Source organism: Rhamphochromis longiceps, linkage group LG15, assembly GCF_057381845.1.
Source record: "Rhamphochromis longiceps isolate RC_006_pf linkage group LG15, R_longiceps_female_GT1.1, whole genome shotgun sequence".
Taxonomy (NCBI): Eukaryota; Metazoa; Chordata; class Actinopteri; order Cichliformes; family Cichlidae; genus Rhamphochromis; species Rhamphochromis longiceps.
Window position 1 is genome coordinate 16,249,668 of NC_140571.1, and position 25,670 is coordinate 16,275,337.

The following is a 25,670-nucleotide window of genomic DNA, read 5'->3' on the forward strand; positions in this document are numbered from 1 at the left end:
AGCGTAAATCGAGTTTACAAATGGTGCGTTTGTTTTCTACACATTGACGTCAAACTGTTAAACACAAACCATAACAATATTGCTCAATAGAATAAAGGCAATTGCTCAATAAGGTAAAAATGATTGAAACAAATGAGTATTATTAAAAAGAACATAAATAAATAAATAAATAAATAAATAAATAAATAAATAAATAAAAGAGCATCACGTGACCCCCCTTATTGAGCAAGCGTTATTTTTCTTTTGCTTTTTTCTAAGTTTTTCTAAGCTTCGGGATTAGTTCTCTAGACTTCCTGAGGTACATTAAACGCTCTTCCTTGCCCTTTGTTCTTTATTCTGTAAAGATCCCCTAGCAGTGCCTAAAGATACAGTTTAAAAAATATTTATTTCCTGTTATGTGTAGACGTAACACTGGTTCATCTACTTGAATAGATTAGTGTTACAAACTTTGGAAAGCCTTTCAGAAAGCCTGGAGAACTATTGCTCAAGAGCACTTTAAAAATTATAAGACACATTGTGTTTCTTTGAAGCAAAATATTGGCGGTATAGTGAAACATATTTTGCTTTTTTGAAACATAATATTAAGAAATGAAGGGTAACTCGACACTTCCTGTAGGTTCCTAGTAGTTAGCTGTGGTATAGTGAGAATAGTATGTAGGATTTTACTTTGGTGCCTTGAGTTTTCCATTACGACTGATATGCAACCAAACAGGTATGTCTATATAAAGTTCAATATGTTACCTTATTTGAGCTATGAGACCAGTTTAGACTGCTTTCAAACCTAGAAATTTGAACAGTCTAATGCAATATTTACAACAGTTTGTCCAGTTTATATTAAACGATGTGTCTCCTTTGATTTAGTCGATGTCAAAACTGAGCTGATAGTCTACAAAGCAAAAAATAATCTAGGATTTTTCTGTTTTATAAATGCGGTGGCATAGGGGTTAACAGGTAACCAGTTTAGGAAACTATACTTTGGTCATGACAGTAAATATACTTCATTTTACTGTGTGGCAGATATAAATATACAATATCATTAACATCTGCCAAATAAGAATTTATAATGCACATCATTAAATTTGAGGAAGAGTCATTTCAAGTAAGTATGCATAATTGTTTCCCCCTTTTTTTTCAGATTGATTTCACTTATATCAGGTTAGCTTGTCTACGTTGACTTATGAGAAAGTATTCAGTCACAAAGCATACCAAGAACTGCTTTCACTGGCCAAAATTGTAATAAACACAAGGTCTAAGCCACTGGTAATGACAATATTTAATGATAAAATGATTGTTTAAAAAGGCAAATAAACTCAGCACATTAAAAAAAGAAGAGAAAACTAACCAGATTGTGATTATTTGGGCATATTATGTAAATCTAGATATGCACACACAATAAAAAAGAGAATTAAATAACTGCATATTTGAAATCATTTATTGTTTTGCAAATAAACATATCACAAGTCTGAAATACTGAAACAAAAACATGCTTTGTTAAATAAAGGAAAATAAACTGGATAGATTAGTAGTGATGTAGTGAAATATTGGCATTTCTAACTCTGTAGAACATGTCAAATCAACTTTACTGAATTTAGGTTTATTTATATTTATAGAGTCAAATAAGAGGTATGGAAAGGTAAAGACCCCACAATATTGTTTTTGTCATTTAATAGATAAAATAAACTAAGTGACAGGCTTAAATTGCTAACCTGTCTGAATGAAAATAACCTGAATTATAACATTTTATATCAACTAATAACTCTTTTAAAGGTAATTCTCTAGCACAGCTGAGCCCATAGGGCAAAGCATCACATTGAACACTTTGTAGAAAATGATTCTTTTGCAGTATAATGTTTAACAACTCACTCTTAAAGCAAATTAGACCCATTGACAGCCTCAGCTTTCAAGATTCACCACATTATCTTTACACAGAAATCTGAGCCTCCTGTAAGGCTGCAGGAGCCACGTCTCTTCGTCTGACAGCAGCCACCATCAGCTACACCTGCTCATCACATATTGGACATGAAGATGATTTTTAAATGGGAAGAAAAGCAACTTTATTTGCCCTTTGAGGAATAATCCCCATCAGAATTGAAAAATATCTAACACCTTGTTGTCAGTTGTTCCCACAAACACCCAGCCTGTGATATTTTGGTGTAGCTGTAGGGAGAAATGGAACACCATCAATGCAAGTCCATGTTCTGCTGCTGCTGGAGGGAAAGCTTTGGTATCCACAGATGAATATAAATGAACTCAGGAATTGTCGGTCGGGACGTGCTCGAAGCCTTCGCTCTCCCTCACCAGCGCCCTCTCCAGGATGACGCGGCCCTCCTTGTAGCGCTGGCTCTCCTCTGTGGCGAATTCGTACATCCAACCGAGTTTGCTGTTGCAGTTCTTGCAGCTGACATCACGCACCATGTGCCTCCCCGTCAGCATGACTCTGTCCTGCACCTCGCTGTGCTGCAGATTCACAACCTGGAGAACACCAACCACACGTCACTGTACTGCATAATTGCTTTTCAAAAGTGATCAATACTGAGATCATAATTATTCAACATGATTTATTCCAGGTAACTGGTTTCAGTAAATTAGAAAATATTAAAGTAGTGAAATTGGACTTTTATAGTAAAGCAAATATGAAAGAAAGGGATGAGCTGAAAGACAAAGTGAGAAAATTGTTAAAAAACAAGACAGTGATAATTTTATCTTGATTATAGTGTTTTGTTTGGAAGCCAGAATTGTAACAAACTACAGCTTGAATAATTGCACCAACTTTAAATCTCAAAGATAATCAACAAAGATTGATCCAATAACAACAATTTTGGTTTGAAACTGTTATATGTATTTTGGGTTTTACCTTCATGCAAAACATTTCTGAAAGAAAATCATCTGGACTATAATATTTATAAGTTTTGTTCACTCAAGCATAAAATATGTTTGTTTTTTTTGTTAATGGAAATAACATAAAAATGCCATCTGTTATGTAATGTACCACAGACTCTGTGCCTTAGCTAATCACAAACCAATTGTGCCTGCTTACATAGAGCTTTTCTACCCTAACACAGGACTCAAAGCACATTTTACTACAAGCCACATTCACCCATTCATATACAATTTCATACAGTGCTTTGTTCTAACTGTAACAAACACAACCAGTCCAATGCATGAATCAGCAGCAATTAGGGCAGGATAACATGCAGACTGGACGACCTGGGTTTGAACCTTCTGGCCAGTGGATGACCATCTACCTCCTGAGTCACAGCCACCCTCATTTAGGGGCTTAAGGAATCCAAAAAGAAGGAAACAAATGTGGTGACTTTAAAGTTTCCTAATTTCAGTTAACCGCTATGTACTTTGACAGACTTTAACTCTTCTAATACTTCTTAATATGAAAGTAATTATTTACATAGCTGCATTAAATATACTAAACAATCACTCTATTGTTTAAGTTAAAGTATTTTAACTAAATAACATCAATGTTGTCCATCACATGAGAAACTGATGTACCTTGTTGAAGAGGAAAGCCCGGCCAGTGGCTCCGGTGAAGCGGGTGGAGATGAGCTCAGCTCGGTTGGTCAGGATGGTGTCACAGTTGGCACAAGAGAAGAGGCGAGTCCCACCGATGTGGTCCAAGAAGATACGCCCCATTTTGAAGCTTGGCCTTCATAGTGAAGAAAACAGCCCTGTTGGAGTATGCCTCTCACATCTTTCTTTAGATTGCTCTCACACATACAGTGGGTTTTAAAGTGATGAACAGTGTGAGACTCTTTGATTTTCTTTTCAAGTTTCATGTGCAAGAAACTGACAAAAAAGCCATGTGTCAAATTGGCCACAAATAACAGAAAATATTTTACTGTCTGAATGAACACTGTCCTTTCAAATAAAAAAATAATTGAAATACTAACATCACAAAGAGATAAATCAGAGGGGTTTAAATATAAAAAGAAATCTTTATGTGCAAGAAAACTTCCTCTTTGTTGGAGTTGCCAGATACATTTCAATTTGGTACTTTTATACATTAACAGCTGAGTCATTCCATCTGAAATCACAGTGGGCCTTTTGCTCACCCACCTCAGATTTATCGAAAAATGTCACACTCCAATGACTGGACATAGATAATGATTGCTGTGGAATATACGCGTCATATAGAAAAAAACAAAAACAGAGCAACCCACCTATTTTCATCCTTCTTTTCCCCCAAATGAAATCTGAGGCCATGTTTGAAAATGAAACAACAACAACTGGTCTTCCATAAAGTTTATCGTATCACACTACTATGATAGTCCACACAATATCTGAAAGACTCGAAAATATGTTGATTAGCTCCTTTAGGTGCTTTTCGATTGTTAGCTTGTGTATTGGTAGAAAAGGGAACTCAAACAGCTTGTTTTTATTTGAGGGGGGGGGTATCCAGACAGAGTAATCAAAAAACAAATATTCACCACTTACTTTTAAAATAAATAAATAAATATGATTTTGTACCGTACTTGTTGTAAAATAAACTGTGGGGTTTCTGTTTTTAAAGGGACCCCTTAAAGGCATCATCAGGCCGAGAGCTTCGCCAATAACAAGGTTAGGAACATATACAAACTACGTTTCAACATCGACATCGTAAATTATAAAAAAGGATAGTTTTTATAATAAACAAAAGATTCAGCTGAAGCGGACTTATGCCAAAAACCTTCTCGGAAAACTATATGATGCCAAATGTAATGCCAAAGTCACCCAAACAATAGCTAAATAAGGATAACCTCAATAGGCCAAAGAAAACCGTTACGTGTGCTCCAAATTTCTCACCTCGTTGCGTTAGCTGAAGAAAACTCAAAAAACTACGGACGTTTCCCTTGTTTTTAGTCGCCGGGTCGTCTTTATATTCGAGTATTTTCACGTTTCCTCTATTGTTATTGCCGTCAAACTCAGCACAGAGGGCAGCGTTTGATGCGATTTCTGTTTTTTTTACCCAAGCTGCCAAGAATGATATGACAGCTTCCGTTCAGGGGCTTAAAAATAAATCCGAATCGAAACTTTATTTTTTAATACTGAAACATTTGTGTAAATAATATTTAATTATAAATGTTAGTGCCCTGTAAAACATCTTAATTGGAACAGTAGTCATAAACCTACTTTCTTTCAGCATCTTCTTAAAATAAAGGCTTTTATTTTGAAGTTTCGTTCTCTCCAACGTTTTCCATACTATTTAGTAGCTTGACGCAGCTCCTACCTTTGACCACTAGGGAGCAACACGTCATACCAAAATAGAAACCCTTTATCAGACCCACATGACTGGATGTTGTGGTATATTTCGTTCCTGCCAATTGAAGCATAAATCCACCAGTTCATTGCTAGATAGATTACCTTCTTTGATTTTTTTTTTTGATACATGAAGTACAACTACCCTTAAACTGTACAGAAAGTGTCCTTTGTAGTAAATTTCTCCTTTGTTAAATGTACTTTTCATATGTTTTCTTCATTTTAAAGTAAAGGTAAATATGTCAACGAAGGTTGAATCGCGTGCTTGTGAGCAAAAACTGCAGACCGGTTTATTTTTAGTCAAATTTTCCATTGTGCTAATCTTGCAGTAAACAGTCGGTTTACCTTACAACCAAGATTAACCAATGGGATTTACCCAGGAATGTGTCCATTCAAAATAGAACCACAGCATACTTGCACCACCTGCACCAGCTTTCATTCTGTAGCCTCATTCTCCTTCCATGGCACTTTATATCTCTTCGTCAGACTTTCGTCAGCCCCCTAAAACCCATTTCCTATGTTATAGTGAGTCAAGCCAGTTTTCCAGAATAACACGTGTAGCTCTTTAATCTCTGAGAGGACTCGTTGCATCTGCTGTCACGTTAGACTAATGTGCTCTGAACAGCCAGAAAAACAATCAGGAACATTGGACTGATTGTCAATCATTCCACTTAGTGTCATATGTGAAGGCAGTCATTTCTCCATGCATTGTCTTTTTTCCTTGTTATCTATTTTTGCCACTCTCTTGTTTTGCCACTAATCAGGGATTTGAGGGGTTTTATTGTGACTTTTATGAAAACTATTCCAATACTTCCCCGTATTCATGGGTTTTTCAGTAGATTTACTACTTTAGTGCAATCTGCCAGTTTACTTTTCTCATTTCAGTGCCTGATACAAAGGCTCCGAAACTTTGTGCATTACTTCTGAAGTTGCTTCTTTTCTCCGACAAGTCCATGGTGGAGAGTCCCAGTATTTAAGCCCTATCTGGGACTGTCCACCAATTGCTCTTAGAACTGAAGAAGCTTTTTGGGTGAGAGGGGAAACATCTTCAAGGAAACTTAAAGAAGTCCAGATGCTTTTCTTTCCAAGCTCCTCAGACTACGATGACCTGGATGACTGAGAACCTTCACAGACATATTCTCTGACCTCTCCTTTCTGCCACTCTGCCATAGGTGCAACACATAGAGATAGGCAACCATTCACACTCACACCTACAGCCAACAAATTCATTAGTTAACCTAACAAGCATGTCTTTGGAAGCCACACAGGTATACTCCACACAGAAAAGCAAATTCAAACCCATTACTTTCTTACTTTCTTTGAGCTTATCAGTGTCATTATATCATCATATATCATATATCATCTTCAAGCTGTGTCCTTTGAACAAATAGGATAGTCCCTTCCCTGCATGAGGATTTATGACAGCTATAATTAACTGACTAAGTATAACTGATAATAACAGAGAAAGACAGCTTACTGTAAGCTGAGAGAGCAGGCAGGAAAGAAAGCCATACAGAAGATAAATGAAAACAACATTAAAAAATAAGATGCTTCAGCAGCTGCTTCTGATCTCTCTGCTGGGTCTCACGTGGACATCAGGTCTCCACTGTTACTATAGCTCAATCTAATGCTCATGTTTCATGTTTGTTATGATGATGTTTTGTTTCAATTTGACAAATTATAAATATATATTTTGAAAAGGTTCTGCATGAAATGTAGGAATTATGTACGATTTACCTAAAGTAAATTTTGCAGAAGTCAGGTGTTAAAATAAGCTATTTTTAACTCAGTCTGTTAATACTAACATTACTACTTGTACTATTTATTTGCTTATTTTGGAGGTTTAGTTGAAATTATTGGATTTTGATGTATATTTGCTGCTATAGTTATTTATATAGTTACTATAGTTATTAAAAAAATAATTTAAGTAAAATTAAAATATTCAGTATATGACTGTCCAGTTGGTAAGAGTGATAGCAATACAGGAAGAAGATGTTTGTGTTTGTTGTGCTCCTCTTTTCCAACCAAGAGTGGATTTGAGCCAAGTCTGCAATTGAATAAAGAGTAATACTTTTGCCAAAAATGCTCCTCAGGGCCTTGAACTTCTGTACTTTGAAGCATTTTTATCATTTGTTATCTCTTCACGTTTTCTAGCAGTCGGACTGCCGTGCTCTCAGATGATCCCTTCGCAGGAGCCTCCTTCAACTGGTAAATTAGACAATCATATGGTTTTATGAACAGCCTTCGAGGAGAACAAAGCTCTACAGCTGACACTATAATACTGATCTTTATGATAAACTACAACTCAGCCATGAAGTGTCTGACCACGCAAAAGTACAGAGCAGGGTCGGTGAGTGCTGAGGTACATAGTGCATAAAGCTCTGCTGACTCATTACTGTAGTCCTAAACATCCTCTTGCATTAACAACAACAACACAAAAGCTGCACTGGGAGATCGATGTAGGTGTAATGATTAAGTCTGAGTAGAACGTTTAGCATGATTACTAGATTTGATAGTTTTAGTAAACTTTCCTGTTATCACACTTTTTAAAACTTTTACTGGGATATAAATAAATGTAGGTTATAATAAATGTATATATATAAATAAATAAAACAACTTCCCTGCTGCACACACTAATGTAACACCATCATGGGACGATCGTGGCTCAAGAGTTGGGAGTTTGCCTTGTAATCGGAAGATTGCCGGTTCGAGCCCCAGCTTGGACGGTCTTGGTCGTTGTGTCCTTGGGCGAGACACTTCACTCGTTGCCTACTGGTGGTGGTCAGAGGTCCCGGTGGCGCCAGTGTCCAGCAGCCTCGCCTCTGTCTGTGGCTACAATGTAGCTTGCCATCACCAGTGTGTGAATGGGTGGATGACTGGTTGTGTGAAGCGCTTTGGGGTCCTAGGGACTAGTAAAGTGCTATATACAAATACAGGCCATTTACCATTCATACCTTTACCCAGATTTGGTAACTAGGCTAATCAGCTGCATCATTTTATTTTTTGCAATTTTTTCAGTTAATGTTGTTAGGCCCTCAGATGTGGGTCTGCTTTCCGCCATTGGACTTCACATGCGCAGGTGAGCACAGTTTACTGTTCAGCTGTGATAGCACAGTGAAAACCTACACAAAATTAGAAATTCACACTTTGGTCCTTTTCTACAGCACTGAGCTGTCCTCAGTTGTATCAAGACTTAGAGGTAAGTATATATCTTTAACAGCTTCTGACATTATATGTGTACCTAATAAAGTCGCTGTTGTTTTTCTGGGCTTCCCGTGGGACATAATGTGAGAGCTTCAATGTGTTCAAGTGTCTCTGGGATAATATAAAAGTAACCAAATGGCTTGATCCAAGCTTTACCCTCACTAGAATTACAGCACCTTACTAAATACACTCATGTCACGAGGCTAATAATTTTTTCCTGTTATACCACAGTGCTTTATCTATACAGCACTGATATGGACACAACGTGATAGTTACTGTTACAAAAACACTGCTATCATGTTCACGTCAACTTGGCAGGGCAAATTAATTTTTATGATTAATCTGCAGTCAGAAAGCTTAAACCTAAACTAGTTTTAACAGCCACACAGAATAAAACAAAGATACTGTACTGTGATTGAAGGTGAGCAGTAAACTCTTGCGTTTAAGAGATTTAGGATAGTAAATATTGGCCTCTTTTTCAATCTTTCTACTCTTGGGCCTGTATGATATTTTAATACATAGATATTATCTAATATGCCCATCTAAGACACATAGTTCTAGCTGTGAGCACAGATTTTTCAGCCCACATGTTGTTCAAACTTTCTGTTTATGAGAGGCAGCCATTTAGAAAGGAAGTTGGCTTAAAGGCAGAAGAGTTTAAAAAGTGTTTCAGCTCTTGTAGCTCTAGTTCAGTTCAATTTAATAGAAATGAATTTATCTAGCACTAACACACAGCCACTTCAAAGTGATCTACTGCAATAAGGCCCAGTACAGGGGACACAATTCTGCTTTTAGAGCTTATTTTGAACTGTGAATCATGCAAAGCTACCCTATGAGTTCAAGAGTGAAAATAGGGTAAAAATAAGTGCTAATGTTAAACTTGTGTTACCTTCTCTCAACCAGAGCTGATGGTTCTGTTCAATCCTGAACTGATTAGTCACCTCTCAGAGGAAACAAACCTTTACACCTCTCAGCCTATACAACACAGGTACAGTGTGTACTTTTTGGCTCATGAGGAAAAGCTATGATTGCATATGATGGCTTAACTCCTTCATGTTATTTTATTTTTGTAGCACTCTGGTGGATCAGGCAAAGAAACTGTCCCTCTATCTACAGAACAGTCAGGTATATTCTTGCATTTTCCAACCTTAAGGATAAAATTTGATTTTATGCTTTCCATGGTGAATCAAGAAGATATAGCTTATTTGGAAATGAGGGAAATATTAAATATTCACAATAAAAGTATTCTAACCAACCTTCTCAGAAAAAATATATATAATTCAGTGTTTGTTAAAAAAACACACACCAGAAAACAAAATATATTCTCTCATTATTGATTTAATTATTAAAAACTGGAAATTTTGCAGAACTATATGTTTGAACAGGTGTTGTTTTAACCTGCTGTGCCCTGAGAAAAATATCTAAAGATCATACTTGCCATACAATTTACTAAACATGTACCAGTGCATGGTGTTTCTTACAGGTTCAAATTAAAATTATTTCAAGTTCAAAAGTAACCAGCAGTGACTTCACCCCCAACAGGCTCCCAATGTGAATCGGGACTGGAAGTTGGTGCTTCTCTTTGTTCAGCTGGATCAGTTTTGTGCCTGTGAGGACCAGCAGGTAAACAGTGAAAGACCTTACTGAGGTTCCTTAATCTTCAAGAGCTCAATGCCCAGAGTCCAAATCCCTTGTTATTCATGTTTTATAGACTTTGTTGCCTTAATACTGTAGTTACAGAGCCCAAGCTATCAATTCTTATCAGTTTCAGACTTGCACTATCCCAACTTTCCTTCATATATGCAAATAAAATTTGTTCTGTAGATATGTTGTCACTGTTGCTATTGCAAAGGTTGCCTTCTATAGCGTTTTTTGGCTACTTAGCATTTCCTATAATTTGATTCACATAACACATTAAAGTATTAGCCGACAACCAAACAAACAAGTGACTGTACTGGTGACTCTCTTGTTGTAAAAAAGTAGCATTAAAGTCACTAGGAGTTCATGGAGTCTGTTGTGTTTGTACTGCAGGTCTCATCAATTATCGCGGCAGTGGTCAAAGAGGTGGATAAGGCTCTGCAGTTGCTGCATTCTCGGGTATGTTTCATATTATACGCAGGAAGCGATTTTACTTACAATGTGTTCATAAAATTTGCAAAAACTGTGCTACAGCTCAAACGGACCATTGTCAGTGTTGCATTATGGGATGGAGAGCATGACACTATGCAGAGCAAGTAAGTTCACTTTTTCTTCCCTGACCTTTAGAGAATGACATCAAAACAGATGGCGTGCATGTGTTGAAGATGTAAAAGGAATTAAGATCTTTTTTTCCCAGGAAAATAAATTAATTAGATGACATGATGATAAGTCAGTGTGGCAATACAAAATGTCACTGCTGTCAAGTTAGAGAATGTTATGTTCTTAACCCGTTTACTTGTTTCCTTTAATAGTTTTATTTTCATTTTTTAATTATTCACTGTTGGGGTAGATTGTTTTCCTTTAAACAGGAGGATCCATATTAAGTTTTAATGAGTAAATGTGTTTTACTGACAGATCAGGCCAGTGTTTGGAAACAAACAGTGAAGGGGAGCTCAGGCTCCTGAGAGCCGTGCTGACTCAGTCTCTGCAGGTTTGTCCTTATTTCAAATAGTGTTTGGATTTGCTTGAGGGTATAGCTAACCTCTTGCTGATAAATGTTGTTCCTAAACTCCCTTTTTCCAGGAATCTTTGGATGAGCTGTTGGTACAGAAACACTGGTACAGTGACAGAAAAGACTTCACTGCTACCCTTCAGGATATACCTTTCATCACAGACCCATCATTTATTGCTGTGAGTTAAATTCAGATCATATCATCCTTTTATTCTCCTATAAATCCTTTCAATTGCACTATTTTGCAAACCCAAATCTTTATTAGTGCCTTAGTCACACCTGCAGTTTACTGTGATCATTTCTGTCATCAAAAAAAAATGCTAGAGCCTATGCTGACACATTTTTACCGGGCAAAACCCGAACATTTTTATTGTGATTGAAGAAATTCACCCAACCTTTCTCTTTATAAGGCTTGAGAGAGCAAAAATTTATTAAATAGTGACCTATTTAACTTTTCTTCATCCATTTTGTTGCAACAGCAGTTGGTCAAATTGAACATGAAGTCAACTTCCTTTTCTAACAGTTTTTTTTTGTGGATGTGTATCTGTGAGGAGCACTTTAACATTAGCTTCTGAATATACAAGCCCCAGCCACTATCTCTTTAGACCTTCTGTTTATGAAGGGAAGCCAATCAGAAAGGTTAAAGGGATGTGATAGGGAGCTAAAACAGTTAGTGTAGTAAAACTAAAGGGCTTCAAGAAGGCCCATCAGGGTGATATTAAATCGAGTGTTGTAGTCTATTTGTATGCATTATATAAAAACTACTTTCAGGTGCTCCCTACGTCACAAGGGATCACCACAGCAGGTAGTTCGCACAGTGGTTTAGCAGGCGTTTTTATGCAGGATACTCTTCCTGATTAAGTCCCACAGGGATTTGTGTCTCATCCCAGCATCTGTGAAAATCGACTCCCAAAGAGTACAAAGACTTTGTCTTCTCGGTAGATGATATTAAATGTCTGTGTTTATCTTCCTGAACTGAACTGAAGATATTTTTTATGCACTGTACATTGTCTGTCTTTCTTGCTTTTAACAGAGAGGGAAGCATCTCACTGAGTCTGAAGCATTACAGCACAAAGATAAACTGTTGGTGCAGATGTGGACAAACCTGGTGAGGCTTGGGACTCTCAAAGTCGAATGCACTGGCACTTTCACACTCAGTTACTCTTCTCGGTATCCCAGACATGAAAACAATGAGCCTTTTGTCTCTTAGCTGCAGGTCACAGTTGCCCAATATGAACCAGAGGACAATGGTAAGATCTTCACATTGCCATGTCCAAGCGAGGTGAGTAATTTTACAGAAAACCCACTTACATATATGGTAATCACATTAGACACACTGTATTTACAGATGATGATTCTGTGCAGCATATTCCTCCTCCTTATCTGTCTCCCTCCCTTAGGAACGACCCTACCTGAGGACAGAAGGAAACTCTCCGTCATATCACCACAGCAATAGCTCTCCTCTCCTGGAGCCTGTGAGTTTTGTCTACAGCCAACCCGAACCAGCTTTGGGCCAGCTTTGCACGCTTCCTGTCAATTTCTGATTGTGCTCTGTGTGACTGCTCAGTTTACAGGGACAGATATGCCCTGTGAGGACTTAAGTCCCTCACCTTCCACACCCACTTCAGGTAAGATGACATTAAAGGCTTTTCTTGAGCACTTAGGTGACCTTAAATGAGCAAAAAAGTAAAACTGATTTTATCCAAGATCTGGCTTTTTATATAACATATTGAAGGTTATTCATTTATTCCCCACTTTAGCACATGGGACTAAAAACTACAAAGTAATACCTCTGACACTGTACAAACTTCAAGTCACAATCTAAGATGCTTTATGATGGAGCTTTGTTTTTGTTGTTTTTTGTGAGATGTCTTGGTTTCCTCAGTCTGTAAAATGTAAAGTGTTCTTTAAATCTGCCCTTTCAAATCATCCTAATAGTACCTCCCAGTACATTGATACTAGTATACAATATTTGTAGGAAGTTTAATTTTATATATTTTGTATTTATGTGTATTCTAAATACAATATTATTCTACACTTGTCTTATTAATTTTATTTATTATTCTGACCATTTCTTCTGTTTTTTGCAGTCCACAAACTCAGACCTGGAGACGTCAAAGTTGTTGCTGCTGTTGGCGATTCGTTGACAGTGAGTCATTCTTATCAACTTCTCGTTATTTAGAATTGAATAAGTTGATCCTAAAAGTTTTTAAAACCTGCTGTTTTTCAGGCAGGCAATGGCATTGCATCCAGGCCATCTGATATCCTGGATGTCTTGCGTCAATACAGAGGTTTATCCTGGAGGTGAGTCAGGACTCTTCAGGTATCCCTTAATGTTGCAGCAAAATACTACTATTAAACTTCCTGGGCTAGTGTGTCACATCATTCATGTATTTAACTTCATGTCTATTTCCCAGCATTGGTGGAGATGAAAACCTGACTAGCGTCACCACTCTGCCCAGTGAGTCATTTAGATAACCAAACACATTGCTCAACATTACGTGTGAATTTTTTTTTCCTTGATTGTTATTACTATTCATTGTTGTTCATTATTATTGTTATTACAGACATCTTGAAATATTTCAGCCAAAACCTGACGGGCTACTCTGTTGACACGGGTCAGCAGGACACACCTCAAGCATTCCTTAACCAGGCTGTGGCGGGAGCAAAAAGCCAGTGAGTCCTTTTAGCACAAATACCTGCCTAGAGATTTGTTACAGGTGATACATGAGTGATCAGCTTGTAGAATATGTTTTTCTATACTGAATGAGTACAGCTGTTGTTTTTGCTGTTTAAAAGTTTTGTTGATGTTAATGGTTCAACTTCGATAAAATGACTCTTTAACCATCAAAGAATTGTCTTTTACTGTGTTTTTAGTGATGTACCAACCCAAGTGCGTGCTCTGGTGGAAAGAATGAAGAATGACTCTGTATGTTTAAAGATATTTGATCTTTAACAATATTTTTACTTACCAACTCGATAGATCGATCTATCTATCTATCTATCTATCTATCTATCTATCTATCTATCTATCTATCTATCTATCTATCTATCTATCTATCTATCTATCTTCACATTTGTGCATGTTGCAGAGGATCAACTTTGAATCAGACTGGAAGGTGATCACCTTTTTCATTGGAGGAAATGACCTGTGTGAGCACTGCTACAACTCTGTAAGTACTGGCATGTAGTAAGAACTCATAGGTCATTTTTAAAGAGCCAAAACGGTCACCAAACCCAAAAATGTTATATCTTGGTTTGCAGCTACGTTACTCTACAGAAAATTATGTTCGCAATGTCCGAGAAAGCCTGGATTATCTTCACAAGGAGGTAAAATCATCAGGCAGGCTGTCACATTTATATAGATGCAGTATGTATGCTGGTCCTGGTCAGTGTTAGCATTAGTATTAACTTAGCTAATGTCTGATAGGTGCCTCGGGCTCTGGTGAACTTAGTAGAGCCTCTGCAGATAACACAACTAAGAGAAATGCACAAAGATCCCTCACTTAAATGCCCAACCTGGCTGGTGAAGTGAGTATCACTTTTTTGTATTATGAGATATAAAAAAAATATGTAGGTAATGCATTGCTCAGTTGCTCTTTTTATCGTCCACAGTTATCATTTCATAAATAATCTTAAACTGTTGTGTAACCCCTTGTTATCTCTCCAGGATTATGTGTCCTTGCGTTATTTTGCCAAAGTCCAACTCTGAGGCTCTTCAAATGTTGGAAGACCTGAACAGAAGCTATCAGGTAGAAAAGTCCAGAAAAAGGAAATCTCATTAAAAAAGGAGCCCTAAAGTCAGTCCCCATTGATCGTCATTGTTTTCTCTATATTTCAGCGAGCATTACATGAACTCGTGGAGTCCGGCCGGTATGACACTCGCTCAGACTTCACTGTGGTTATCCAGCCTTTTTTCAGAGACATCATTTTCCCCAGGCTGCCGGTCAGTAATAAAGCACAGAGCACAGGATTTACGGGTGTTTATCCACAGTTCACCTTATCCAGTATGTAACAACATGGCCCCTGCAGCAGTACACAAGGATTTTGTCGTTATTCCACTATAAAACCACTGAATCAATGGCTTCCACAGAATCTGTTCAAGCAATTCTGTAAATTATTCTGCAAAGCATAAGGTCTAATTTTGATTACCTTAAATCATCAACAAAAGATGTCAAATTTTAAATACTAGCTAACAAGAGAAAGGACTATTGAATTTCTGTAGAAATTCTTGTGAGAAATTGTTTGTGTCACGGCGAGTGGGGTGAGCCGTGTGGAGATAATAAAGGAGGATCCAATCGCAGGCACTTGTAAAGGTGTGAAGGTGGTTTATTGAAAATAAAGTACAAAATAGTAAAACGGCAAATGGGACTGCAGACTATCTAAACTGAGAACAACTAAACTACAAAACACGAACCAGAACACGAACATGTACATGAACATGAACATGAACATGAACGACGATGGACAGCAGGGAGAACACACAGATGAAACACGGTGGATACACAGACGGACCAGCAACTACTACAACAGAAGACCTGACTTAAATACACTCAGAGAAACACAGGCAGATTACACACAGGTGGGGGACACAGCTGGAAGTAATTAACGAGATGAGACAAGGGAAGTAAAACAATACACTCACATTAGAAGCAGACCTTCACAATAAAACAGGAAACACGAAATCACTACACAAAGACACAAACTCAACACTGAGAGGTAGACAGAAAATAACACATGGAACTCAAACTATACATGAGACAACAAATCCTTAACCACGAATAAACAGAAACATACTAAATATACTTGTGATTGATTGATTGATTGACTGATACTATTCCAAAGTTAAAAATCCACCTCTAAAGGTCACTCTATTCTGTCTGGTTTCAGTGGTTTGATTTAATCTGTATAATGATCGTGTCTTTATGTGATCTTTATCATTTTAGAGTGGATTGCTCCTTAGAACAGTTCAGATTGTGTATTTTAAAAGTACATTTCTCAAAATGACAAATTGCTCCCTTAACGATTAAGGTCAATGTTAAATCCTAAGTTCTTACAAAAACAGCTTTATTGACATTTTAAAAAGAAAAGAAAATACTGCAGATTCTTTCTTTTGTTTCTTTTGTTTGTTTTTGTATTTTGAAAGATCTCCTGGTCCTGATCAGATATCTAACACAGTAGTTATATTCTGACCGATGCAAGTAGTCCAAAAATCTTAACATTTACATATTTATTGTGCGTTTTTCTCAGGATGGCCGCCCTGATCGCTCTTTTTTTAGTGCTGACTGCTTCCACGTCAGCCAGAAGGCCCAGACCATGATGGCTCGCTCCCTTTGGAACAACATGGTAAATATATGGCAAACAAAAGGGACTCTTTTTGTAAAACACTTATTCTGACCCGTATATATTTTTGCTATTTGATACTTTTATTACTACAAAAGCAACATAATATGACATGAGTATTTGATTCCGACTGAACATGTGTTTGTCAAGCACCAATAAAGACGTAGTTGCCACACTTCAGCTGTTTCATGTGCTTCTAATTGTGCCACATCAGCAAGGATTTTTATATTTCTTTTGACATCTCTGCCTGTGCCACTGAAGAGCCTCAGTGGGGTCAGCCATCACAAACAGCAGCACTTACCTTCTTTCGTAAACAAAAAGAGGCTGTTACAGTATTTTGCACACATGCCATTTTGCTGTTGACTGCATTATTAATGACTGTTGGGGATGTTGTTCTGCTTCATGAAAATATTAATAAGTGGGTCACTGCATGGAAAACAACAGTGTTTCACCCCCCCACCCAGAATCAGAACATTATATAATAACTGTATTATATCTAATGGAACTAGTACTATGGAGATTTTCTGAATTACAGGCTTTCAAAGTACTTAGTGGTGGGTAAAAACCACTATGTGCTCCCTCAACAATGCCATTATAGCTACTGATGCTATGTGTAAAAGGCAGGAACATTGTAAATATCAGCTGATAAAACTACATTACTAGTATGAGTAGCTGAGCTTATAAAGAATAATATATATTTTCTGTACCCTTGAGACACAAGGATATAAGAATTTATACCGACTAACAAAACTGTATCTGTTAGACGTAATCTTGACTATTTAACAGACTGTTAAACTTCCACTGACTTATTGGTACTGAACATTATCCTAACATGATTATAAACACTATAAAGCTTATTTGCTCTAATCATTATACTTAACATGCTGTGTGCACAAATCACTTTTTTTTTTTTACTCTCAAAGTTGGAGCCACTGGGCAACAAGACTTCTTTACAGGACTTTTCTGTATCCACTGGCCTGAAATGCCCAAGTAAGGTAGGAGACAAGTCAACATGTCTTTGTAAATCCTCGTTGGAAAAATTGCTATTCAAACTTAGCTTAGATTACAAATGTTGTGGTTTCTTTGTCTAGACTCTAGCCTCTATAGATACGCATCTCTTTGTAATCACTATACATCACATTTAATTTAAGTTCTTTTTATCCCCAGACTTCACTTTATATTCGGACCTACAACAACAGCAATTACATCTATTCCAGTCCCTCCCCAACACCTCAGCCTAATACAGTGAGTATCTAACTTCCAGGTTTTTAAGGTCTTTATCCAAAAAAGAAAACCAGCAACTTCTATCACGATTAAAATATTTTATTGTTTAAGAGCCAAAGACCTGAATGGGCCATTAAAATTAGCAACCTACCTATTATCAACCTACCAAGTGTCAATCAGAGCTTTTGAACCACCCAACTTCTGTCATTTATCTGGGTTAAAGTTACTAGGACAGAAGTCTAAGCAGAAGTGTCCAGACCTCTCTCCCCCTAGCTACCTCGTCTACCTCATTCAGGTGTTAGCTGTTCCCAAGCTAGCCATCTTTCCTGTGTGTTCTGGTTCTCTCCTGGGGCCTTCTCCTGACAGGACATACCCAAAAACACTCCCCTTGGAGGCTTAAAGGAGGAATGGTCAGTTGCCTGAATGAACTCATATGCCTCCTTTCGATGTGTAGTGGTGTGGACTGAAATAGTAGTAGGCTCTGCTCTGAGCTCTTTTTGAATGACTGAGCTCCTCACCTGGAAGATCATTTCGACTGCTTGACCTAAAGCTCATCTTTTGGTCAACATACAAAGCTTGTGATTGTCATAAATGCCAGGGCTTGTCTCAAAGCACACATTCAAATTACACACAACATTAAAGCTATAAGATTGTTTAAACCCTAGTAAACAGACTCCCTTTTTTTAGGGTTTGGGCTTTTTTAGTCATGCACCAGAGTCTGTTGGGTCTCAGAGGAAGCTCAGAACTGCTTAACACTTATCTAGATAACTAAAATAGATGCCAGTAATGAGCAGCCCGAGGGCTTATGATGGTTTATCTTGTGCCAGGGACTTGGGTTAGACATGTGGATATTTTGGAATTGGTTTCCAGTATTCTCCTTATTTTTAATTATTTCTATAATTCAGCTAGTATCTCTTATTATTGTTACAAGCTTTATGCACTTTTGTTGTGTATGTGTATTTCCCTCATTTACAAATGCTTGCTTCAAGGCCGAATAAAGCAGTGATTCTCCAGATCTTAGCCCCAATGATAGAAAACCACTAAAATCTAATTAATGTCTGCTTATTTTCTTTGGGTAAGCATTAGATAGAAACCGGTGCAATGCTTGGGCAGACTTTCCATTTTTAAAGGTTAAAAGACACAAATATTGTTTTTAAGAAATGTTATTATACTGATGCTTCACGAAAGCTAAATGTTCTGATTAATGAGGTCTGATTAAAATATTTTTGGTATTTATTCTTTCAGAACTGGGGAAGTGACTTTTCCTGTGTAAATATTGGACCATCTGACACTGTGCCAACTTCAGGTAAGATGGACACCCACATACACACAGACACACACACAAGACGTGTCCACTATCATCCACTTAATGCAATCCCAATTTCAAAAAGCTGGATAGATTTTGGAACCAGGGAACTTAAAAGCCAAAAACTTTAAGCTAAAGTACCAAACTTTGCAAGAACTAAAACTATGATAACCTATAAGGCTAAACTAAAATTCAATTTAATTCAATTTTATTTATATAGTGTCAAATCACCATAACAGTTGCCTCAAGGTGCTTTATATTGTATTGTAAAGACCCAACAATAAAAGACCCACTAAAATGTAAGACATAAATGTGTCACTCCATCAACACACAGAGCTATCACACATTTGTTGGTTTTGTTCTTAAGATGAATTATTCTTAAATGAAGACATTGATTTGACACAAGTAAAAATATGGTTGATTATATTTATTGTTAGTTAAGAATAAGTTAAGGGAGGGTGAACAAAGAAAAGAAAAATGATGAGGAAGGGAGGGGAGAAAGAAAAAATGGGGAGTGATGGAGAGGTGGTAGGAGAGAAAGGGAGAAGAGGGGAGGTGAAAAGAAAGGGATATAAAGGAGGAAAGAGAAAGGAGGAGAGAAACTCCCAACAATCCCCTCTGAGCAAGCACAAGGCGACAGTGGTTAAGAAAAACTCCCTTTAAAGGAGTGATCAAGTGAAGAAGCAGGAGGGTCCCTCCTCCAGAAAAAACAGAAGCGTTTCTTCTTTTTTTGCCTTCTTCAGCAGGCACTGTTCCTGGAGCTCTTTTTTCTGTAGGATGAGGGTTTTCAGTTCTTTGATTGTTACTGCCATTTCCTCCTCAAGTTTCTTGCATTTTTTCTCCAGTTCTTCTAATTTTGCTTGTTTTTCTTCAAGCTTTTCCTTCAGATCTTTAGATGCCTCCTGTAATAGCTTTGCTTCTTACATGTCTGTATTCCTCTGTTGTACTTTGTTGTACATGTCTTCTAAGTCGTGATTTCTGCTCTGGATTTCTAGAAGCGTACACTGCAGGTCATCATGTGTTTTCTCCAGTTCTTGCTCTTGAACCTGCATTTCATTGTTTTTGCACTTCAATTTCTTACTAAGTTTTTCGAGCTCTGTGTTTTTCCTGAGCATGCCATTGTTCTTGCACTCCAAGTTATTATTAAGTTCCTTGACCTCTGTGTTCTTTCTCAGCATTTTAATCCATCCTATGCTGCATGCCCGAGCATTGTTTTCTTCAGTTTTTCCTTTTCTCCTTCTAGTAGATATAAATTCCTGCTTTATATTTACATTTAATTAGAAAACATTTATTTACAAAACAAATGACCTTTCTATACCTTGTTCATCTGAGAAATGTGCTTTGAACATAGATATTTTATACTGGTGAAATGAACCGAATGGCCGCTATTGACGACATAATAAAACATCCACCAGTAAAAAGTAATTAATACTCTGAGTAGTATTTTTTAACACCAGTACTTTTACTTGTAATTTAGTACAATTTAACCAATGTAACAATACTTGTACTTAAGTACAAATTTTGAGTACCCTTTCAACCCTTTGAATATCCTAGTCCACAAGCTGAGGCCAGCAGACATTAAGGTGGTGGCAGCACTAGGAGACTCTGTGACAGTAAGTGCAATAACATAATTATTCCCCCTTTTTAAGCAGAAAAACAAACTTTCTGCATCTTTAAACTGCTGTGTGGTATATTTGTTTTCATAGACAGGCACTGGTGCTAAAGCAAAGAACATATTTGAGCTCAATACAAAGTATAAAGGAGTATCATGGAGGTATGATATATTCCCATTATACAGGATGCTGACTGTTATAAACCAATGTACTGCTGATTGGCTTTTTTCACGTATATCTTAAAGCATTGGAGGTGATGATACTCTGGACACAGTCACAACACTACCAAGTGAGTTTATGCCACTCGTTGGGCAAAAACCAGTTACTTTATGGGACTGAAATAGCTGTTTCTATGGGGTATCTAAAGTCTTTAGACAATTCTTTCTGTTATACGTATGTCTAATAATCTCTGATTTACTGTTGAAAACATCCAAAAATATAAAGCCTGAAAAGAAATGTTACAGGAATTTGCCTTTTTAAAACAATTTCTGATTTGCTGTTAAAGATTTTGATTTGAAATTGCTATACAACTTAATAATAAAGATTACATGATACCAAACGACATCCAAGTTAAATCATTACCCCACTGTGTACAAGGAGAACGCCATTCTTGCATATTCTCATTACTCATTTATTTGTATTTCCTCAGACATCTTAAGGAAGTTCAACCCCTCTCTGAAAGGCTTTTCCAAAGGTCAGGGGTTATTGCAGAAACACTTCAACATGGCTGAACCTGGAGTTAAGGCATCGTATGTACACCTCAGTGAAACAAACCTTTCACCAACCCTCTTTCATTTTCTGTAACGTGTTAACGGTCTGTGTATTCACTTGTTCACAGAGATATCCCATCACAAGTCCAAGCTCTCATCAAGGCCATAAGAGAAGATACGGTACATGAAAACCGAGTTAGATTTAAAAATGAGTTACATTTAGCAATTTGTTTGTTTTTGATAATCAGTTTTGGTACATGTGCCCCACAGGAGGTGAATTTTGAAAACGACTGGAAACTTGTGACAATATTCATTGGAGGCAATGACCTCTGCAATTACTGCTTTGATCAAGTAAGTGTTCCCCCAAATTACTGCATTGTACACAAACAACAGTTATGGAACAATAACACAACATGTGCTTGACCTCTGTAGAATAATCTATCGCCCAAGAACTACAGCCATAATCTTAAGATCAGCTTGGATATGCTTTACAAAGAGGTAGGTTATATTTAAAATAGTGAACTATACTGTTATCATGAGTTTAACTAAGTTACATTTCTCTCCATGTATCTTTAGGTACCGAGGTTGTTGGTTAATGTCGTGGAGATCATGCAGATAAATCTGTTGAAATCAGTTACGAGGAACACTCTGGGCTGCTCACTAATCCAGAGGTTGGTTTTCTAGTGCGTGTCTTTTCTGACCTTTTCATAGAATGAAACTGGGATTTTACATATGTCATGTAAATCACTTTTTCAAATGTGAACAAATAAATGTTCCTTTGTTTTACAGATGAGATTGTTCGGAGATGATGTTTGCGTTGACTGTATCATTTCGACTGTATTACCATATTTCAATTGGTCAGCTGATAATGTTATTCCTTCTAAGGACAATAAAACACAATATTAAAAGGATTTTTTTCCAGGACCAGCTGTCCCTGTGTCATCAACCCATCAGAAAAGTCTCCAGAGCTTGAGGAGATGAAACGAATCAATCACGAGTACCAGGTCGGGAAGCCGTTTGTTTTAAAATCATTTCAATAACTTCTTTATTTAAAAAAAAAATCCTTTCTGTTATATTTCTTTAGTCTGAGCTCCAGTATCTTGTATCTGGAGATCTCTATGACGGAAAAGAAGACTTTGCTGTCGTACTTCAGCCATTTTTACATAATTCCTTCATCCCTAAAATTGGAGTGAGTAACTGAGAAACAAACCAAACACGAATTATCAAATGCACCCATATTGGTACTTTTTTCATTTTTTTCACCAGGAGGGTGAGCCAGATACAAGTTTCTTCTCTGTAGACTGTTTCCACATCAGTGAGCGAGCACATGCTGAGATGGCCATTGGTCTGTGGAATAACATGGTGAGCTGCGGGAAATAATGAACCAAACTGAAGCAGGGTGGTATACTCTATGCAAACTTTTAACTCAGTAAAAAGTATTAACTCCGTGCAAACGTTTCTTTTGGCTTGCCATTTTAAAGATTTCAACTCTTTTTCTTTCTTTCTTACAGTTAGAGCCTATAGGGAGAAAGCAGGCCTACAACAACTTCACATATGACCGCTCCAAAATTCACTGTCCTTCTGAGGTATTTAGGAAGATTTTAGAGAAATTCTACTAATCATGTTGCTACAACTATTTAATAATTAGTTAATTTAATTCCACTTACAATCTATGATTTCAAAAAGAGTTTTTTTATTTTAAAAAATACCAAAAGTATAAAAAAAAGCAAAAAATATTATAAATATATATACATATAAATATAGGGGCCACACCTGTCAGCTAAGACCAGGAAACTGAGGCTACAACTTCCACTGATTCACCAAAACTGGACAACTTGGTGTAAACAGCCTGACAGCAATGTCCTTTTTTTTGTTAATAACAACAGTATAATCATCTTCTGATGGCTGTTTCCAGCAGGACAGTGTGCCATGTGACAGAGCTCAAATAATCTCAAGTTGTTTTTTTTGTTTTTTTTACCATGATAATGAGTTTACTGTACTCAAATGCCTCTAGTCAGCAGATTTCAATCCAAAAGAACACCTTGGGGATGTGGTGTAATGAGATTTTTTTTTTTAACATGGACGTGCAGTCGACAAATTCTGCAGCAACTGTGTGATGCTATCATGCCAATATGGACATGTGAAGATGAATAGGAGAAAATATTTCACAATATGTCAAACGATTTTAAAAATCTAGTGGATTATTCCACAATGTCACCCAAAATTAATTTTTATTTCCAGTGTTTCTCTAAAGTTCAGAAATTCTTACATATAGACAGCTCTTGAGCTTTTAACCATTTTATCTTTCCCATAGGCCAGTCCGTTTATCTTCACAAAGATCAACAGTCTTCCAAGTCCATCAGGAACCACACCTACTCCATTTACAGACTCCACCCACAGTTCCAGCTCTGCGTTAACAGCCCCTGTGCTCAACTGTCCCTCCTCCACCCCTGTGTGGGTGCCTGTCCTTGTGGGAATTGTAGGTTTAGTGGTGGGTTTTGCTGCCTGTTGGATAATTCTGTCTCTCGGTCATCGGCGCAAAAGCAAGGCAGAGAGAAAAGAGCTTGAAATGAAAGGAACAGCTTTTTAATGTTGTCTAAAATCGTGTCAAGAATCAAATCAGTGAGCTGAAATCTGGACAAGACTTCATGATGGAATTTAGGTTTGAAGCCATCTCTCAAATATTTAATTTTACTATTAAAATGTTCTTTAAAAGTGCTAGCAGGTGTGTGAAATGTTTGTAATTACTTTGTATTGCACAGACATTTTGAACTATTCATAATTAAATAAATGTATGAATCCTGACAGTTTGTACATTTCACTCTCATCATACCCATTTTTATTTATTGATGAAATAAAAATGCTACAGTATTTGAGTGCGGTTTGATTCATTTGTTTAAAACAGAGTTGAATTTAGTGTTTTTAAATCTTCTAGTAGTTTTTTTGTCCAACAAGTGAAGCATTAACTTTGTATAAATATGCAAATATTCTCTAGAGAAGAAATCCCACTGGCTCTGGTGATCCCTCTAACCTTTTCATAGCACCCAGCAGCAATTTGATATTTGTGGTTTGGATTTATATAATGAAGTTGCTCAGCTTATCAGTATTGTCATACTGTTATTCATTATCATGCTACTCTCAGGGTGAACTGGAGTAACTTTGAAGATCACTCATTTCTGGCTGCATCTCAGAAAGCGCTCAATTGGGCAAATTAAGAAAATGTAATGTGACTCCCACCTTACTCATTAATGTCAGTAAGCAAATGTTGCACACATGGAAAACTAAGAAGGTGAACTGGAACATATTGATAATGTATAGTATGTCTATATCACATAGATAAACATTATTTATTGGATTTGTTTATGGAAATCACATCTTTTTCTTTTCTTTGATGGAATTTTCTCAATAAAAGACTTGAATAAACTATGATGAAGAGTTTCTCCCAGGGGAAAGTGACTTATTTTCTCTAATCACTTTGGACAGTCCCCTTTCACATCTGAGACAAATATTATGACTTCACACCATGTGCTGAAAGATGCATTAATACAATTTAAGGACAAAAACAGAGAAAAGTGGATAGAAAACAACAATCAGACAAAAGTTGAGATTCCTCCACTGCCTTCTCTCTCAGACATCTCGATACCTCCACAGGTTTGCCGCTTTTCATCCTTATCATAGCTCCCCACAATCTCTCCATCTAGCTGTAAACATTTAACTTTAGTAATCACACCATTAAATGGATACGGTCTTATCTGTCCGATAGAAAAAAATGCATACAAATAAAGAATAGTAATTCACCCTATCTTTACTGTATGCAAGGTGTCCCTCAGGGTTAAATTCTAGGCCCCCTGTTATTTTCACTTTAATTAAATGACTTGCCCAATGTGTGCAAAATGTGGACACAATTATATATGCTGATGATACGGTAATTTTTACACAAGCCAAAACTGCTGATGATGCAGCCCATCAGCTTTCATTGGCATTACATTATTTTAAAAATGGCTGAATGACTCATGCCTGTGCCTTAACGTTAAAAAGACCGTATCAATGTTTTTTAGTTAGTGTATTTACAAAAAGGGAAAAAACTATTAGTGTAATGGGTCAGTGCAATATCAGGACAGTCAGGGCATGTGTAATACTGGGGTTTGTGCAATATAATTGAGGTGTTTCCTTTACTGTTATCTATATTGTCCTCTGTTGTCCACTCTTCTTGTCATTGTTTGTTCTAATATGATGTGATCACTGTTTTTGTCCTTGTCACATGATCTGTGAATAGTGTCTCTGTATGTTTTTACTAATTTATCTGTAACACCAACCTGCCAGAGAGTCTGCAGATGGAAATGAGCCCAAGCCTATAATCTGGCATATTTACA

At 37.0% G+C, this 25,670-nt stretch overlaps 2 protein-coding genes across 2 annotated transcripts; one reads left to right on the top strand and one right to left on the bottom strand.

Annotated features, from left to right (window-relative positions):
- Positions 1-1,298: 1,298 nt before the first annotated feature.
- On the bottom strand, positions 1,299-4,956 carry LOC146652455 (protein yippee-like 5). Its single transcript, XM_085383030.1, has 3 exons — positions 4,795-4,956; positions 3,505-3,658; positions 1,299-2,472 (listed from the first exon to the last, which is right to left on the bottom strand). The coding sequence occupies exons 2-3, from the start codon at positions 3,643-3,645 to the stop codon at positions 2,251-2,253; spliced, it is 363 nt and encodes a 120-aa protein (XP_085239156.1). The 5' UTR covers positions 3,646-3,658; positions 4,795-4,956; the 3' UTR covers positions 1,299-2,250.
- Positions 4,957-6,794: 1,838 nt separating this feature from the next.
- Positions 6,795-23,929, top strand: LOC146652456 (phospholipase B1, membrane-associated-like). The gene is made up of 42 exons (XM_085382275.1): positions 6,795-6,846; positions 7,402-7,455; positions 8,266-8,326; positions 8,412-8,446; positions 9,355-9,439; positions 9,525-9,576; positions 9,994-10,074; positions 10,483-10,548; positions 10,624-10,685; positions 11,005-11,080; positions 11,173-11,280; positions 12,135-12,209; positions 12,312-12,383; positions 12,502-12,576; positions 12,669-12,729; positions 13,192-13,250; positions 13,332-13,405; positions 13,519-13,562; positions 13,669-13,777; positions 13,979-14,030; positions 14,194-14,274; positions 14,366-14,431; positions 14,532-14,632; positions 14,772-14,853; positions 14,943-15,047; positions 16,352-16,447; positions 17,368-17,439; positions 17,612-17,689; positions 18,914-18,974; positions 20,529-20,587; positions 20,681-20,748; positions 20,833-20,876; positions 21,237-21,336; positions 21,426-21,477; positions 21,568-21,648; positions 21,730-21,795; positions 21,874-21,968; positions 22,220-22,301; positions 22,382-22,486; positions 22,564-22,659; positions 22,809-22,883; positions 23,612-23,929. The coding sequence occupies exons 1-42, from the start codon at positions 6,795-6,797 to the stop codon at positions 23,885-23,887; spliced, it is 3,294 nt and encodes a 1,097-aa protein (XP_085238401.1). The 3' UTR covers positions 23,888-23,929.
- The last annotated feature ends 1,741 nt before the right edge of the window (positions 23,930-25,670 follow it).